The sequence below is a fragment of the Myotis yumanensis genome, unplaced genomic scaffold, assembly GCF_028538775.1.
Source record: "Myotis yumanensis isolate MYYU_CA2020_CCGP unplaced genomic scaffold, mMyoYum1.0.hap1 SCAF_21, whole genome shotgun sequence".
NCBI lineage: Eukaryota > Metazoa > Chordata > Mammalia > Chiroptera > Vespertilionidae > Myotis > Myotis yumanensis.
Genome location: NW_027223772.1, coordinates 952017 through 971650, shown reverse-complemented (window position 1 = coordinate 971650; position 19634 = coordinate 952017). Strand labels below are relative to the sequence as shown.

The 19634-nt window shown below is 42.6% G+C and overlaps 1 protein-coding gene across 9 annotated transcripts in view; it reads left to right on the top strand.

Moving 5' to 3' along the window:
- The window catches only part of ELAVL2 (ELAV like RNA binding protein 2), a 163650-nt gene that overhangs the window by 103302 nt on the left and 40714 nt on the right, over positions 1-19634 (top strand). For all 9 annotated transcript variants that reach the window (XM_070400845.1, XM_070400847.1, XM_070400849.1 and 6 more), the window contains one exon: positions 17480-17583. In XM_070400845.1, coding sequence (XP_070256946.1) covers positions 17480-17583 — 104 coding nt within the window. The remainder of the gene's footprint in view (positions 1-17479; positions 17584-19634) is intronic.

Genomic DNA, 19634 nt, shown 5'->3' with positions numbered 1-19634 from the left:
ACCTTTTCCCCAATGTCTGTAGGGTCCCAGTTTTCTCCCTTTGAACCTATTTGTCATAGCTGTGATGGATGAACTGCTGAAGCACACTACTTATTTGCCCCCAGGCCTTTTTCTTTGTGGGACTATGTTTTCTTACTTTATTGAGTTGGATTTTAGTTCTTTTTTTTTTAAATTGAATTTATTGGGGTGACATCTTCTACTAGTCTCTTATATAAAAGGGCCATGGCCGTTACGTTGTAATGCCATCACGCCCAAATGAGCAGCAGCTCTCGCGGTGGGCAGGCCAGAGTGGAGACACAACACACAGGAGCGCCTGCCCCCACCCCAGCCGACACAATGAGGCTGCGGGGGCTATGCGGGTCTTGCATGGGTCCCAGCCCCCCACGGGTTGCCTCCTCGCATAAAAGCCTAAGCGCCTGGTCGCTATGATGTGCACTGACCACCAGGGGGCACTCAACTTGAACAGACGAAAGAGAAACAGGCGATTTAGTCTATGAAAGATCACAAGCAGGTGGGGCTGAGCTGCAGTTTGCATTGGGAGGCCAGGCCATTGGCCCAAATTCCGCTGCTCCCCAGGCCCTGGTCCAGAGGCGTGGTGCCCCTGACCCCCATCAACCCCTCCGGCCGTGTCCTTCCGGGCAGCCAGGACCAAGGGATGGAAGGAGGGAAAAGAGAGACCACAAACTCCCTCCCTAGTGTCCACCTCCTCCTATCAGACCGCAGCCGCCCCAGGACTTTCAGGATGGTGCGCAAAGTGGGCGGCCTCTCCATGCAGCTACCGCAACTTCCCGGTCCACCCCAAGGGCCCCTTGGGCACTCACCCCACTTCTCCCAGCCTCATTGTGCACCCCTAGCGAGGCCGCGGGAGCTCCGCCCTACGGACCCACTTCTCCATAGCTGGGTGTAGCAGACCAGGAGATGCGAGGGACAGTGGAGGAAGACGGGGGACAGATGCTCAGCTGACCTGGATGAGCGGTGCTGGGATGAGCTCGAGCGGCTCCTCCCCAGCTGCCTGCTGCTTCATGCACTATTACATCCCTCGGGGGATGTTGGAGGCTGGCTTCAGTCTGATCCCCAAGGGACCTCACCAGTGCACAAATCTGTGCACCAGGCCTCTAGTTGGATGATAAAATTATATAGGTTTCATGTGTACAGTTCTATAATACATCATCTGTAGGTTGTATTGTGTGTTTACCACCCAAAGTCAAGTCTCCTTCCACCATTTATCTCCCCTATACCCTCTTCTACCTCACCTCACTCCCTTTCCCGCTGGTACCCCCAGACTTTTAGCTTTGAGGAAAACAAAAGCTATTGGTAAAGGAGTTTGTCTATGCTTTGAGAGGTGTGTATGTAGATATGTGTATTTTGAAAATAAAGTCACTTGTCTTTCAAATAGTTGATTCATTTGATTCACATTGTAAGTATTAGGGGAAACGAAAGTTCTGATATACTTATGCAAAGAAATGAGGAACAATGAGGAATATTGATTTTCCCTCCCAAGTAATAATATCTTGTGACATCTCCCTCATTTTATTATGTTTTACTGTCGCTACTTTCATTGAGTGTGACCGAGAACAACCTGGAGAATGTCTGAGAGGACTAGTAGCAGTGGCATCTTCTGTGATACCCATTAGGTCCTTCTGGGTGTTTTATCTCTAGTTTTTAATCTTCAGAGGTCAGTAATATTGTGACTCCGGTCACGTGTAGCAGCTTATGAGAGCCATATATACCTTGCACAAAGACAGGCTTCTTGTGAATGACCCACATTTATTTCTTGTGCTACTTAGTCATCATTTAATTAAAACCTTTGGTGTCTAGTCACATGGGGTCATAGGTATGGTTGGAGGCGTTAAATTTCTGTGTCTTATGGAATCAGTGAAATACATCATCAGCATCAGTTGTTTTTTTTTGGGGGGGGGCAGTCTTCAGTTCTCTTTGTAAAGATCAAATTCTGATTTTACCTTTGTTTATAGTCTTTTTGTTTCTAACTAGTCACTGAGGCAGAATCATAGCTGTAATTGTAAGAATATCCAGTCAATTTTATGTGCTTACCTTGCACCCTGTTTAGCTACTTAGGTAAGCTTAAAGGATCAGAACGGGCTATCTGGTCAAGTAGCTTCAAGTAAAAACATGGTGTAGGGGTGGGGAGAGGGATGGCCTGGCCAGGATATCAGCAGGTTTCAGGAGATGATACAGAAAATCTTGGAACTACACCTCAATTAGGCTGTGGATTCTGCATTAGGAAAACAACATTCCTATGGAGATTGTAAAAATCTAATAACTCCTGGTCACAGTATGTGTGTGTGTATATATATTTTTTCTTGCTAGGAAATATCCTGCTTGAGGAAAACTAGATTGGTGATCTGGGTGTAAATGGAATACCTTAATGATGTTGATGTGTATTAGGAGAACTAGAATTAGCACCAACTTCATAGGTTGTAGTTATATTTGGGAATAGGGCTTAGCTAGTGAGTGACCTGGAAGCATAAGATTTTTCAAGTTTTCCCCAAATAAAGCAGGTTAGTTTGCAGTATATAACTCTTTAGTTCCCTGCTACTTTATAAATAGCAAGGAAGAAATTGTCAGCAGCAAAATAGGAACACTCCTTGACACTAAAGGCTATTGGATATTGGAATGAGCTGAAAGACTAATGTTTAGTGAGATCTTCATTTGAGTGGTGTACTTGTCATTGAGGACCTAGCGTTTTGTATAGCTTTTTACAGCATAGCAAGCATAGCAAGCTCTAGTTGCATAGGTCTGACTTTATTTCTGAAACAAGGGAGATGGTGGAGAGACAGAGAGAGCACCTTTAGCCCACCTCTTTCTGTAGAATCACTAGAGCCTGGTGGTGTCCCTCAGCCTGGCCTGCACCCTCTCCAATCTGGGGCATCCCTCTCACAATCCTGGACCGCTGGCTCCTAACCACTTGCCTGCCTGCCTGCCCGTCTGATCGCCCAGCCGCCTCTATTAGCCTGATCACCACCTAACTTGCTCCCCTGCCGGCCTGATGGCCCCCAACTGTCCTGCCAGCCTGATGGTTCCCAGCTGCCCTCCCCTGCCAGCCTGATCACCCCTAACCTCCTCTGCCTCAGCCACCACCACCGTGGCTTTGTCTGGAAGGAAGTCGGACTTCTGGAAGATGGCCAGTCACCCGGTCTAATTAGCATATTACCCTTTTTTTAGTATAGATTTAACAGATCGTACATAAGACTGGCTAGCAGAAGCCTTAAACACTCCTAGTCGTCTCCTTTTCTTTATGGCCAAAAGATAGATTCTTCCGAATGAAACACTTGGTGGCCAAAAGATAGATTCTTCTGAATGAAACACCTTTTGCCACCTCTCTTTCCCCAGATCCTGAAACGTGTTTGCAGAGTTGCCGTGTAATATGGCCCCAAGAGCTGAGAAGCTCTGTCTGTAGAAGTTACTTCCCACATCAGATACTCCTTATAATTAATTATTGAGTCTGGTGCTGTGAACACATAGCCCCTTCCCCAAGAGTGAGCCTCAGCTGTGTGACTAAGCAAGTAAGTAATCACATAACTTCAGTCACAAAAGAGCATCTTTAAAAAAGTTCTTAAGATGGGAGCTCTTTCTCGAATAAGAATCTTTTTACTCCACCCTATTGTTGTTATAGGCTCATGGGTACTTGAGGTGATAAAATGGTAATAAATTAAAAAGATTATTTTTATGTTTAGGTTTTTCCCATTTCATGGGGGGAAATGTATCCAGAGGTCACATCAGTGGCCCGCTGTACTAGGTTGTGGAGGACATGATTTGAACATTTCATTTTTAATAACATACTCTTCAGTCAGTGAAAGAGAAGCCCCAGCACTTCTCTGGGTGGGTGTGATGGTGCATTTACTGGGATCTGATGTGGCCAGTGCCTCATCACTTTTGTGTGCTAATGAGTCATTGTCTAGGCAGAATTTTTTAAGCATTTGCTGCTGCTTAATCAAAGTGTTTACGTGAATTTCAAATTGGGAGGATTTCAACAGCTAATCTTTCCAACTTTTAAACTAGGCGATTTTGCACGAAATGCTCCTGTGTGATATGAATGTGGCAATCCTAAGAGCTAGACCATTTTGCATTTCTCTCTCGAAGCCATCTGTTAATTGGTGGGCAAATTGCCCTGTGGTCTCAGAGTGGTTTGCTGTCACATAGCTGTCCCTTTATAAAAACAGAATGGATGTTTATTTCTGTCAGGGTACCTCTTTGACTTAATTTGTAACCATGGTTCCCCTCTGACCCACAGCCTTTAAACTTTTACCGTGTACAGCTCGGCTTCCTCTCTAGATGGTGCTCCTTTGGGATCCTTTCCCTTTTACTGCTTCAGAGAAGGCTTCCTTGAGGCCCTGGAAGCTGTGTCTGCAATATTTAAATAGGTTTCTTTTATCGTCAGCATTTATACCCTAACCTGCCCAAACACAATGGGTCTGTTTGGGGATTTCTCCTACGAATAAAAAGCAGTGCTTTTGTGTGCCTATTTTAAATTGAGAGGGTAGTGGTGGGGGGGGGGGGGGGGGGGGGGACGGGACATGTTCCTTATACTCTCTTGAAAATGTAACTGCCTTTTCTTTATTAAATATAAACCAAACACAATGTTCTGTACAAAGAGAAGGAAAATCACATGTTATTTATACCTGATTCTTTGTGTCGGCTAGGGACAATGGATGTCCTCTGGAATTTTACCTCCTTTGTCTTGGCTAAAAATATCACTAATTTTAATTATGGTCTTTCTTTTTGAAGTAAAATGAACTACAGTGGAGAGTTGTGCCAGGTGAGAGCATTATAACGTACATGGAGGATGCTTTATCCGTGATACAGATAGGAAGGTGAAAATAGTCCATCTGCTTTTACTTTATTTGAAACTTTTTTGTTTTTTTCTGATGATACGATGCTCTCCACATTTCGTGAATGACCTAGTCTTCCTCTCTCTTTTTCTGTTTTGACTTGGTATTGCCATATTATATGTGAAGGACTTAATATTATGTGTGTACATTCAGAAGTCATATGTAATCTTGTGATTGTTGCACAAAATGTCAAAATAAGGTTTGTTAACATTTGGAATGTTAGCAGCTTAACCATGGGACTAAAAGGATTCAGGTACACATGTTTTTGCAGCTATATAAAAACTTTTCCTGGGCAGTTGTCTTGGGTTTTACCTTCTTGGTGGCTGGGGCTATTACCCATACCTGTTAGATGCATAGAGAATACATATTTGAGAGACTGTTGGGTTGGTGCTCTGGATTAATCTCTGGGTGTTAACCTAAGGTTCAAAGGGTTCCTTGCCCTCTTATTTCTCTTACAAAGGTGAGAAGTTATCACGCCAAGGGAGTGCAGATCCTGGGGCATTTGATTCCAATCCTGGCTCTGATTCTGGAAGGCTCACTGAAGGGGAAAAAGTACTGGGCCCGGAAGTTCATTTTTGGGGGAAAGGGAACTTGGATTGAGTTAATTCTTATTCTAAGCTAAGAGTGAATTTGGCACAGGCTCAGAGAACAGCATGAGCAAAAAGGTTTTGTGTGCCTTGGATAGAAGATTTGGGCTGTGGTTTTCCAGATGAGAGGTTAGCCATTTAGGGTGGGGGCAGTTTGTAGGGATTTGTGAAAGAGATTGTGGGTTTCATCCTTAAGTTTTGTTTTCAGAGCTCCTGGGGACTTGGTTGGAAGGATTTGGGTCAGGTCTTATTCCTGGGCCAGCACAGCTTCTTGCTGGATGGTCTCCTTGATCCTAGACCTGCATCTCCTCTGTGGCCCAGGCCACCACAGTATCTTCCCTAGGTCTTTTCTCATTGCACCTCCCTGTGTAATGCATCCTGCAGTACGACCACCACTCACCTTCCCGTGGGGCACTCCGTTTTCAGGGTGAGCATCTGCTTCCTCACATCAGCTCAGACCACTTGCAAAGAGAAAGCGAATCTTTGGCGTGACCATCTCTATACTTCCCTACGGATTAGCTCTTCTCCAGAAAACTACTTCCTTAATTAGGCTGTCAAGAGACCCCTGCATTTTATCCCTGTTTCAACCAACTAAAGACTTCTCTTTTCAAGTTTGTTCTGGTTACATGTGACGCCCACCGCTTAATCATAGGTATTCCATGTTCATTAGGTGGCCCACATCTCCCTTATTGACTGTCATGCTTTAAATTTCTGAGCTTCGGATCTTAGAGGGCAGAAACCATGTGGTACCGTTCCCACCTGCTTTTCTACAGCGATGGAGCCACCCTCTGCCTAGGAAAGCATTTTAGTGCAATCTGCCGACGAGAGAAGTGTCTTGTGTGGGAGACGATTTTGGCAGTGGCAAACATGTTTGGCTTTAGCCATAAGGATTGCTTTCTGAGTTTCTGGAAAAGGAGTATGTAAATCAAATCCTATTTTAAATGAATCTTTTTATAATGTGGATATCTCTATCTGTTTTGTAATGATAGAGTTGTTTTGAGGGTTTAAGTGATTTGTGTACCTGCAGGATGCTATTCTTTTTCTTTTATACATAGTATCTTGATGGGTTGAGAAAGAATGTTGAATTTCTAGTCAGTAGATTACATGACAAGTAACCAGAAAAAAATGCAGGTATAGTTGGAGTTTATGATGAATATCCTGCTTGCAAAGTTATGAATTTTGGGCGCACAGGTCTCTGCCTCAAAATAATTCCCAAACTTGGCCAAAGGCAGTGAAGTGTATGCCAGAAAGACCAAAGTGGGAAAGGTCAGTTTTGATTTTAAAACTTACCTACCTCTTACCAGCTAGTTCTGTGCCTTTGAGCAAGTTAATCAGTATCTAGACCTCCATATTTATATCTGTAAAATGGGGTACAGATGTATCTACACAAAGTGTTGTGAGAATTAAATGTGATAACTGTATGTCATATAAAGCTCTTGAGTTGCTTGGTAGCAGTTTATAATTAAGCAGCAGCAATACATGCTTCCAGAGAGCTAGATATAAGCGTTTATGGAAACAGACTTTTCCCAGACATAGGGAGCTTTTCAGATGGGAAGGTTTTGGCTGGTGAACCTTTTAACTTTTGAATGAGAGAGGTATCGTTTTAAAAAAAAACACCACAACACTCTATGTTCAAGAAGAAAATTAATCATGTCGAACAAGAATTTTCTTATCCTGTGGACCTGGTGGGATTTTTGTAGTCTGACCAATGTTTCCCCATTGTCTGGCCAAAACAGGGAGCTCTCCATCCATAGTGGTTGCAGGACTGACACGGTTTCAGAAAGGACACTGAGCTCATTATAGAGCTGAGGGTGTTTAATTTTTTTTCTTGCAATGTCTGAGGAAAAATGATCTCTTACACAGAGAGAAAAACACATTAAGAAGCCATACTGCTTTTTGATGGACTGCTTACTGGTTTCCGTGTGTGTGTGTGTGTGTGTGTGTGTGTGTCTAGATTGGCACCAGCTGGCAGGGTAAGCAACAGCAGATGCCCTTTTTACTACTGCACTTGCTAACTGGTTTCTTTCTTTACCACAATAATCTTTTTGCGGGATAGAGTTCGTTTGCCCTCATCTCAAATGATATTTACTTGAGCAACTCCATCGCCTTTTTTTTTTTTTTAAAATATATTTGATTGATTTTTTTACAGGGAGAGAAAGGGAGAAGGATAGAGTTAGAAACATCGATGAGAGAGAAACATCGATCAGCCGCCTCCTGCACATTCCCTACTGGGGATGTGCCCGCAACTAAGGTACATGCCCTTGTCCGGAATCGAACCTGGGACCCTTCAGTCCGCAGGCGGATGCTCTATCCACTAAGCCAAACCAGTCAGGGCTCCATCGCCTTTTCAGTAAGCACAAGGTAAAGCAAGTCATGCAAACTCCCCCCTCCCTTTGCGGTGAGGGGGAGGAGGCGTGTGGCGTGGAATCTGTATAGAGTTGATTATAATTAACAAAGGAATGAGAATATTGCAGCAGACCCAGGTCTCTCACTGAGAGTAGATTTTGCCTTAGCTCAGAGTTGTTAATGTTGTAACTTTTTTTTTGAACTGTAGAGCCTGACTTTCTGGCCAAACTGACAGTTTTTTGGCTTTTGCTCTCATCACGGGGGCAGTTCCAGTGCTTGAAGGTGGAAGTGCTGATTTTTCTTTTAGAACAACTACCTAAATCACTAAGTAATGAGAACTGGCTTTTGTCTTAACAGCGGTGTTAAGATGCTACAATAAGTCACTCACTTTTCTCTCAAGCTAGAGAGCCTGCTGAGTTTAAGTCCTATCCTACCTAGGATGTGCATTCCAGGTAAATTGGTTTGTTTTCCCACTTGAGATAAAGAGTATTTTTCCCAATCTTCCTGGTCTTGGATACAAGACATCTTAGTACCCAGGTGCTGGATGGAGGACTTAGAGGGTTTAATATGCCGTTGCTGTGCTCCACAGCTCACGACTGAATTGTGTGGGAGTTCTTAATGTTTCCTGAAATTGTGATGTATTAAGAGCCCACAGTTTCGCCAGCTTAAGCAAGGTCACGCTGCATTGCCAGCAGATTCATAATTACTGGGACTGGCGCTTTAGGAAAATAGACCTCTACCAGTTACATAATCTGAGGACAGATATGGCCATTAAAATGAACCAGAAAAGAAAATACCCTGGTGCCCAGGTCATTACCTGCTCCCTCTAGAATTAGGCCACTTAGGGGATATTTACCAAATGATCACTATTGAAAACTTCGATTTCAGCAGACAGGTTCCAATCTAAACATTTCTAGGTTACATCTCCAAGTCTCTGTGAAGTCCTGAAAAGCGCGTTAAAATCTTGGGGCCGTTTAGTCGGGGGCCAGCTTGATCAGCATTTGGGTGGAAAAGGCTGTGGAGGGAGCCATCTGTTCTGTGTTATTCGAGTGTCTAGGTTGAATTCTCCAGCCTTGTGCTAATCCCCGGTGATGATCTCGGGAGCTGGTCGGAGTGCTCCAAGCTTTCAGGGAGGCTGGCTTGGTCTGCAGTGACAGCATCCCACCGGTCTCCCACCCCACCATTTGACCTCTCATTAGAGGGCGGCCAGGAGGACCCCTTTCATTTGACCTGCGTGCATCAGACTGTTTAACTGGGGGACCTGCTGCATATGAGAGGACTCAGGCTGAGTCAGGAATTAACATTCGGAGAGGAACGTGGCTAGAGGAGATTGCGCCCCTCTGGTGTTCTAAGATTCTCTCAAACCTTTCCCCTCACATGCGGTACCTGCATGGTTTTGTTACACGTCAGATAGAAGATATTCAAAAGCTCCTTTGTCAAGTCTGTTGTACGTTGCTTTGGTGCCAGAGTTGCAGTGCACAGCCTGTCTGAACAGACACATGTAATGAGTGCCCAAGAACAGCAAGTCCATCTGAAAAATACAGCACATTTGCAGCTTTGTTGTATGTTTGGGGAGTAAAAAGGAAGGGTATTAAAATGAGGGAAAGCAGTGGGTGTGTCTTTAAAAATCAATATAGTTCCCCCCCCATGCCCCCCCCCCCCCCCCACCACACCTTGGAGTGAAAAGTTGCTTTTCTAAATCCAGTTATTTGCTTACTTTTTTTTTTTTTTTTTTAATGTTAAGGGATGCAGTTTCATTTAGGGACTGTTTCTGGAGATAGTTTAAATTTATCTCCCCCCACCCCCCCCACCAAGTGTTACATTATTAGTCCTTCGGTTGCAAATACTCTTGCTTGTCAGAGAGGACCCTACCATAGTGACCTGTTCCTGCTAACTGTGGGATTTAAAAAAGATTCATGCTACTTTTTTGTCCTTTTTTATTTCATAATACATTACTACTGCTCTAAATGAAATAATAGATACACATCAATCAGTGTAGTCACCTTTAAATGTTGATTCACCTACCCGGTTTTTACAGAATTCACTCTGCATTTTATTTGACTTGTACTTGAATAGTCTCGGCAGACTTAATTATATTAGCGAGAAAGCACTTTCAACAAAATTATATGCTGACATGCCATAATTCATACTTACAGATTTGTGAAACAGATTTATGTAAATCTATCAAATTACTCGAGATGACATTATTTTTTTAAATTGGGACTTGATTTAAGTGGTATTTGTAGAAAATTTTCATGTGAAAAATTTTACAGGGATTATTTTAAAAATATCTCTCCCATCACTCCCTCATAAAGTCAGAATACGGTAACATTTGAGCATCTTGTCTTCCTTTGTTCTGTCATCCATCTGCTACAATGTAGGGACATGGGGAGCATGTTTATAAGGGCATCTCTCTTCTTCACCATAAGCTCCTGAAAGGCAGATGGCTGTTTCTTCGTTTGTTCCTTGTTCATTAGCTCGCTTGTTCATTCGTTCATTTTTTTCCATTCAGTGACCACGTAGTTAATAATCTGGGGTGGGGTCTTCTGAGCTTAACAGTCTAAAGGGGAGGCATCCAGATTGACCCGATACCCATCTATGTACTAAGATAAAAGGATAATGTAAGGACTGGGGAAGGACTAGGAGGATCATGGAACACGGTGTATTAGAGTGGGACAAATTGGGGTAGGTAATGGTCTCAGAGAAAGTCTCAGAGGACGTACGGGAGTTGGCAGTTTGAGATGTCCTGTTCCGGTGTAGGACAATGGAATGTGCATTTTAGGGAATATGTGTTGGAGCGGTGAACGTAATCAGGAAGACGACGTTGACCTTGGAGACCAGAGCACAGTCAGATTGGTCTTTTAGAGAGATCACCCGGCGACATTGTGATGGAGGAGGACTGGTTTTGAAGTTAACAGGAGTCTGGGGGAAGGCATGCTGGGGACAGGGTATTGTAGCAGTTCTCCAAATAAGACATGAGGACCTGTGCTGAGGCAGAGGGGAGGGCGGAGGGACAGATTGAGCTGGGAGACCTGGCAGGAGGTGATACCTGTCTGGTAGAACAGGCCCTGAAATACGTCAGCTTGCGCAGCTTCCCTGTTAGACTTCAAGCTATTTCCTTCAAGTCTTAGACCAAATGCGACCTTCAGGATGAGACCCACTCTGACCACTGTGTTTAAATAGCAGCCCTGGCCCCTTCGACCCCCCCCTCCCCACACTCTCACCTCTCTGCTTCATTTTCCTTCCTTAGCTCTTATTTTCTTCATGGTAGATATTTCTTTTGTCCCTTCTTCCAGGATATAAGTTTTATGAAGAGGAATTTTTTCTCTCTTTGCTGTAAACTCAGGAACTACCAAAAAGTAGACTTTCTGTAATTGTTGAGCAAATGAATGCTAAATGTTGCTGAAAAATAATGTATTATGACCTTCTTTTTAAATACAGAATTTTATTTTTTACAGTCCCATGTTGAGAAGGTTCTCACTTAATATTGGTTGGATAAAATTAAATTAATGTGCCAGGTTTATAATCAAGAGTTATGGCGGTCTGTTGCCTTTACCTTTAAACCTGAGGGGACAATTCTGTACAGTGGTAGTAATTTGAAGTAGAAAAGACTAAATAAAGTGACCTTTGAATTAAATGGGTCCAGAAGATTGTGTATTTTTAATTAAAATATGCAATTAAAATTTTAATTAAAGTGTGCCATTAAAAGCAGTGTAGGTGGCAAGGGAATGCTGCTGGTTTGAATTATGCACAGTTTGGCATAAATCGGAGTTTACTGTGTTTGCCACCAGCACTTTGTCACTACATGGATCCTCTTCCTGCTTTGCCCTCCCTGCTCTCATCCCCACGTGGCTCTCCCCAGGCCCTGGTCCCATTCAGAGGCCTGTGAGAGTCTCCGCTCTGCGCTTTAGATTACTTGACCTTGGTTCTAAGCAGCCTGTCTGTAACCGTTTTCTTTTTGCCAAGCACAGTCTATAAGCGAGTTTCGCCTCTTGGGAAGAAGAGATCCTTTATTGTGGCAAATGTATTAGATTAAAAGAGAGGAATCGAAACAAAGGCACTCACGCACACAGTGTACATAATACATGTGCTGAAGTGCATGTCGACCTGGAGTTCTCAGTACTGTGTGAAGGTCTTAGGCTGTATGACTCTTCACATAGCTTGCTCCATAGTGAAGTCCCTGCCGTGGCTGTCGGGGCCAAGTCTTGGTTTAATGGTTCCAAAATTCCTAATAGTCTGCGACTCTAGGTAGTTTGTGGGGACAAGTAGTGCTCACCTCATTCTTGATGTTCAGTTACCAGAATGCATTGTTTTTTGGTTTCTAAAGCCAGGAGATAGATAGATAGATAGATAGATAGATTTTTTTTTTAAGTCTGTGTGTATGTGTCTGTGTGTGTGTGTGTGTGTGTGTGTGTGTGAGAGAGAGAGAGAGAGAGAGAGAGAGCGCGTGCGCATGCCTTAGTTTTGTCATTTTGTTCAAAATTTTTTTTTAATCATATTGATTTCCATAATGGCTATATTTGGAATTTAAATGTAGAGCTTCATAAATTTTTTAAAGAAATGATTCTTGGTTTTGGGATTGTCAATATGCACATTCTAAATTCAGAATGATTTGAAAAGTAGATTTGGGTGCTATGGATAAACGAAGCTTGGCTTGCAAGCCTTCCCTGGTGGTTTATGACTGTTACTAGCTGATGAATATAAGAGCGGGGAAAAGTAGATCCAGGCTATATATTTTTTATTGATGTTTGACTTGACATAGTTTTTTTTAAATATTTTATTGTTTTTTTTTAGAGGAAGGTAGAGGGATAGAGAGTTAGAAACATTGATGAGAGAGAAACATTGATCAGCTGCTTCCTGCACACCCCCTTCCGGGGATGTACCCGCAACCAAGGTACATGCCCTTGACCAGAATCGAACCTGGGACCTTTCAGTCTGCAGGCCGACGCTCTGTCCACTGAGCCAAACCAGTCAGGGCTTGACATAGTTTTATTTTTAAAAAATCTGCACTCACTTATAATAACCTGAAATAGGCACTATATAAGATACAATTTACTTTGTCATAGGAATTAATAACAGTAGAGTAATTCATATATAGGGAAACTGATATTTGTATAAGAATTATAGGAATTTGAAAAACAGTGGGCCACTATCGAAAAACTTTTTTTTTTTGCTAACAGAGCCCTGTTAGAAAATGCCTGCCTGTTATACATGGTACTTCAGGCGTATTAAAGATGTTCTGGGCTCAGATATAAACTAGTTTGAATTGAGTGGAGAATAATATAGCATTTGAGGGTCATGGATTCAAGTCCTGACCACAGCTTCCTACCTGCTTTTTTAGTTTGAAGAAGCTGATTGACCTTGCCTACCTTCAGATATCATTTCTACCTGCAGGAGAAGAATGAGTACCTCACATGATTAATGTGAGACTAAATTTAAATAGTAAAACATGATATAGCTGAAAGGTGAGAATGGGAGAGTCTTACCTATCTTGGTATTATCTGTGATATTTTTATTTATTTTTAAACATTTAATAAATATTGGCTGACTTGGCTAACTCACTTTAAAAAGAAGCCAAAACCGGTTTGGCTCAGTGGATAGAGCGTCAGCCTGTGGACTGAGAGGTCCCAGGTTCGATTCCGGTCAAGGGCATGTACCTGGGTTGCGGGCACATCCCCAGTAGGAGATGTGCAGGAGGCAGCGGATCGATGTTTCTCTCTCATCGATGTTTCTAACTCTCTGTCTCTCTCCCTTTCTCTCTGTAAAAAATCAATAAAATATATTAAAAAAAAAAAGTTTTTAAAAAGAAAACCTGAAAAAAAAAAAAAAACAAATCTGGGAGGTTCCTAATTCCTTTGTGTTCCAGTGCCAACATTTTAATGCATCGAGGAGAGTGTAGTTGGGAATGCAGCCTTTTAGCAGCAGATACACCGTTTCAGATTAGTTTGCTTGGGCTCATAGTAATAGAATTTGGCTAACTCATCCTTATTTTAGCTAGCCATGATTGCTCCAGGGGGTGAGGTCAAAGTTCCATTAAATGGATGGGCCATGTGATGGTGATGTTGATAATACCTTTGGTTAAATACACAACACCATAATGCTTCTCATTTATTCACTTAGCAAGCTTTTGAGTGCCCAGTGCGCTGGGAGTGAGAGCTCAGAGGCCAGCCTGGGAGACAGCTAAGCAGGGACTGACAGGACGGGCTTTTCACTTCACCCAGTGACCCAGCTCCGCAGGCACTGCTGTGCTCAGGAGTGACCTCAGCCGGCCAGGGAACTGTTTCTCTGAAGTGATGGAGAACGTGATGACTTTAGAAGAAGGACATTCACTTATTATCTTAAAAGGCACCCTTCCCTGCAGAGTCCCTTCACACGTCCAGACCACAGCACCCGGCCCTCCTCGGGCCACCAGAAGCCTCATTTGTGGCCCTCGATTCTCTCTCACCATCAAAACTGTGACCCTCAGCGTTGGTCACCAGGATTTATAAAACCTAGTACCAGTGCTTTGTAACAAACCAATAAAATAAACATCTTTGGGACTGGGTCTTGGGACATCAGTTTTTTTTTTAAAGCTTCATAGATTATTTTATTGTGCAACCAGGATTGAGAAAGCACTGTGATTAGAAGCTGCTGAACTGCAGGTGTGAGGGTAGTGCCAGACGCTAGGAGAAATGGACTCCTAATGCTGGTACAATTGATGATTTGATTTATTTTGTCATAGAAGAGCAGTGTGACCAAGGTACACTGTGTTTGGCTTGCCTTTCTGTTTCCCATCTTCCTGATTTAATGTAATTAATGAATTTATTTGTGAATTTGTCTTTATTGTTGAAAGTAATACAGATATCCCTTTTCCTCCCCATGGACCCCCTCTACCCTGCAGCCCTCCAGGCCTTCACCAAAGTATTATCTGTGTCCATGCATACACACATAAAAGTTTTTTGGTTGTATCAAACACCTTAACATATAGTAGAAATACGTACTTTTTCCTCACTTTATGTTTTTCTTTTTTTCTTTCTTTCTTTTTTGGCCAGTCCTCACCCTAGGATATTTTTTTCCATTGATTTTTAGAGAGTGTGGGAGGGAAGGAGGGAGAGGAGGAGGGTGGGGGACATCAATGTAAGAGAGACACATCAATTGGTTGTCTCCCACATGTGCCCCAAATGGGGCCAGAGAATTAAATCTGCAACCTTGTCTGGGAATCGAACCCGATTCAGGGTGTGGGCTGATACTCTAACCATTGAGCACACCGGCCAGGGCTCCTCACTTTATCTTCCGGCCAGAATGATCTTTCATCCACAGCAAATGTTCTCATCACTGTTGGAGCAACCTCATTGGGTAGGGATTTTTCTTCTCGTTTTAGAAATAAGGAAGTTATGACTCAGGGAGGTTAAGTAGCTTCTTCAGAGTCCCACAGCTGTAAGTGGCACAGCCGGGATTGGAAGTCCTTGTGTCTTTCTCCAAAGCCCGTGCTCTTTTCATCATAAACTGCTTCGTTGAGCAGATATTTTTATGTTCAGCCAATTTGAATCCTTCTCGGCAACAGCAGAGCTGAGGCACATTTCCTAAGAAGGCACTCACCATGCATGCAGTGCACACGTGGCGTTTGTCGAAATAGTATAAAGCTGAGTGCTTAAAAGTACAATGGTTTCACCTGCAACGTTTAGAAAATAGAACCGTGAGTAAAACACGATCTCTATGATTAGTAAGAGAGGAAATGGTAAACTGAGTTAACTCCAGCTGTCCCCTACCCCACCTTTAAACAAACAAAACAAACAAGAAAAAAACACAATTTGATAAGCGGGCATAAGTTAGCAATGATTAGGCCAAATAAGGATAGTGGTCTCCAAAGTATAACCACAAGTTTTCATGATTATTAGGTACTGTGTTTAGCCTGCCTCCCTACCTTTCCTCACCACCCCTCACTTTCTCCTTCCTCCCCCTCTCTGTCTTTCTTGTTGTCTGTGTAGTTACAAGGAACCACATTAGGGTAACCAAAGTGGCTATCCGAAATTACAGTATTCATAACCACTAAGGTATCCCTTAAAACAGGGGTGGGGATTCTTACTCCCTCAAGGGCCATTTGATATTTATAACATCATTCCAAGGCCATACGAAATTATCAACTTAAAAATTAGCCTGCTATATTTGGTCAAACATTTAATTAGCTCACCCTTAATGCCTTGGCAGGGCCAGACCAGATGATTTTGTGGGCCTTATAGGGCTGGATGTTCCCCACCCCTGCCTTAAAAGGAAAAAAATCCCTCATCTCTTTATGAAATTGATACAAAGATGGTATTTATTTTTAAAATAGTTTTTATTGATTCGAGAGAGAGAGAGAGAGAGAGAGGGAGGGGAAGGGAGCAGGAGAGAGAGACACATCAGTCAGCTGCCTCCTGCATGCCCCCTACTAGGGATCAAGCCCCCGAACTTGTGCCCTGACCCGGAATTGAACCAGCGACCTCTTGGTGCACAGAATGATGCTCATCCAACTGAGCCACACCGGCCAGGGCCAAAGATGGTATTTAATGCAAAGCATTTGGACCTTACTAGGCATCTCCCAGGAAAACCTATATTAAGTTTTCCTTTCAGTGGACCATGCCTTTTTTATGCCCGTTTTTGTAGTGCTGCTCACCTTTTCAATCCGAGAAACTTTCCCTTTGAAAAATTGAGGCCTCTAGGATTGGCTTTCCCAACATGTGCATTTCATTGATTCCAACCCCTTGTTATTTCCTATTGTTTTAGAGTTGGGGCATTATTGAGCCAGGGGTGAGAGGGCTCATAGGATAGGGAAAGCCACCATCAAAATGCTTATTTGAAGTAACTCTTACTCCAAACATCCTGTTTTGTTATTTTTGTCTGTGCTATTTTTTCCCTTCCCACATGTTCTCATGCGCTTGGGCATCCTTAGTGCAAATCTTTGTGTTCCTATTTCCCTGTATTCCTCATCTAGGCCATCACACCCCTTTTAGGAAATTGGACTCAGTTTATTTGAAGAAGCTTTCCTCTGAAAGAAACGTCTGCATACATACAGCAGTGGGCAAAAGTAGGTTTACCGTTGTGAGTACACAAAACAGGGTTTATTCTTGTATTATTTACTAATTATTTATTTGTATTACAACTGTAAACCTTCTTTTGCCCATGCCTACACACACACACACCCACCCACACAACATATTAACACACACACATACATAACGATTTCTCACCATTTTAGACTCTGACATAATTGTACTTGGTAAAGGCTGTAAGCTTGTCAGGGCGCAACGTACGGAACACCGACAGGTTTTTGGGTGGTGCTTCCTGCCTTCCCATTTTATGGGTAGGAAACAAGCGAAAAAGTCGTGCCCGTGGAGCCCCTTCCATGTAGACATAAAAAAATCTGGTTTCCAAAGCTGAGTGTTGCCTTGCTGTGCGCCCCTCCGGCTCAGGCAGGGCCTGTGTGCTGCAACTCTGGGGATGGGTGTTTTTTTAAGTGGCACAACTTGCTGAGTTTTTACTGATGTGTAAACGTGCAAACGTAGTAGACAGGAGATGAAAAAGATCACGTCTATCTTTCTGAAAGAACTAAAGGGGACTTCTTTTTACTATGGAGAAAATATGCTGGTGTTAATGGCAAGACCATATGCTGGAATGAAAGGGGATCTCTGTCATCAGCATGTAGAACTGATGTATGCCTTTTTCCTTTCTTTCCATTAGGACAGAGCTTGGGATATGGCTTTGTGAACTACATTGACCCCAAGGATGCAGAGAAAGCAATCAACACCCTGAATGGATTGAGACTTCAAACCAAAACAATAAAAGTATGTTGATTTTTTTTTTAATATCTACTTGGAGAACAGAGATTTAAAAAGATTAAGGTCTACTTGTAGTTCTTTTCTTTACTCATTTTGTGCCCACATAGACACTTCTCTGGGGGTTTAGTGGAATTTTTTGTTTTGTTACATGATGGGGAAAGTTTAGTTGGGAGTACTTTATGTAATCACTCCTGTATTAACAAAGGGACAGTAGCAACTTTTTAAGACAAGTACCTTATGAAACCTAGTGAATTAAATCTCCTTTCTTTATAGCTAATTACCTGCCATATAATTCGAGGAATCCTTAGGCCAGTTCTTCTAGTAACGGCATACTTGTTCTGTTAAGGGCCAGGTGGCAAATATGTTAAGGTTTATGGGCCACACAGTGTCAGTCACAGCTTCTCAGCTCTGCTCTAGTGGCTTTAGTTCATAGCTACTATATGAACTCATAGGTGTGGCTGTGATCCTGTAAAACTTTATTTATGGACCCCAACAGGCGAATTTCGTGTAATGTTTGTGTGTTGCAAAATAGCTTTTTTATTTTACCCCAATCATTTACAAATATAAAAACCTTCTATAGTTCATGGTCTATAAAAAGACAGGTGCACGCCGGCCAGCTTTAGTCCTTGGGCTGGAGGTTGGCTCTTATCTAGCAGGTTCAACTTGGCTTTGAGGAGACTGACAAAGAGCGCTCACATGCCACACAGGTTATTCCTCCTGTTATATTTTTCTTTTTAAGACACATGGTAAATAATTTTGTGGATATTTTTCTGTGGGTTGTGTGTGTGTGTGTATATGTGTGGATTTTTGAAGTTCTTATGTGGATTCTCCCTGGTAAGAAGTTAATCCAATTGGCGGTATAGATTTTTTTCCCCTTTAGAAAATAAAAGGGATGTTGCCTCTGGCAAACTCTTAGTACAGGAGCCATCGATTTTCCCTCTCCTGCTTGGTGCAGACATTGCCAATCAATCACCGCAGTCTTTCTCCCTGAGTTTGGATGTGGCTCCCAAATATTTTTCAAAATAGTGTTCCAGACAACCTCAATCAATTGACTCGAGTTGGAACCTGTTTTCCACCCTTGATTTAAGAAGTCTGCTCAGATTATAGCCTGAAGTGGTGAGGGGAAGTTAGTCAAGGCTGACTGTGGCATTCATCTTGCTTTAGAGACTTGTCTAGGAGATTTCTGTTCATTTCTTCAGGCATCTGGAAACGCAGTGTCATCTTTGTGCTTAAAAGTGGCTTCTCTTAGAATTGTCAGTTAAAGTACTTCATTAGCCCTGGGAAGTTTTGTCACCTCATTCTTTATATTTATTGGCCCATAGAAAAAAATGCCTCTCAGCTCCTGACTCCTCCAAAGGAAAAGTACATGTGTTGGCCCCCAAATATACTTGGATGTAAGATGTTCAAGAGTTCTACATGTTTCTTGATCAAGAACATGTCCTATGTTTGAAAAGATTCACCCTTGAGTCAGAAAATGAATTGGTTGCTGTTATCAGAATTTGAGGGGGAAAAATTAGATCTCTGATATAGTCTCTGCTCACCAAGATTTAAGTTTGCTTTGACCTCGGTTTTCTAGTCTGGACTGCTTTTTCTAATTGTTCTTCCTCCTCGGCATACTTTTGGTTTGTATCACAGAGATGATCCTTTTAAAAGCACTATTAATGAATAATCAAATGCTCTTATTAAAAAAGATATCCGATATCTGATTATCTTTGGATTGATTTGTGTGTTCTTTATCCTGTTGCACATTTTCACGGGCCTCCCAACTTAATTTATTGCCAGGATTGCTGCTAAGTGATCATAATTTTGAAGTTCTGGGTTGTGGTTAAGAAATTAAGATAGATGGTTGGGATGGCTCATTTCAGGATATACCCTTTTCTCTGTCCCAGAAATAACCACCCTTATTTTTTTCTAGTGAGTGAGTTAGTTTGCTCGAAGTCGGTCCTTTGTCACGTTGTCCACAAGAAAGCAGAAATGCAGGGGAAACAGGTCTCCATAGAATTGATTCCAATCTCCTGCAAGAAAACCCTTTGACGACAGCTGCTTCCTCACTGTCC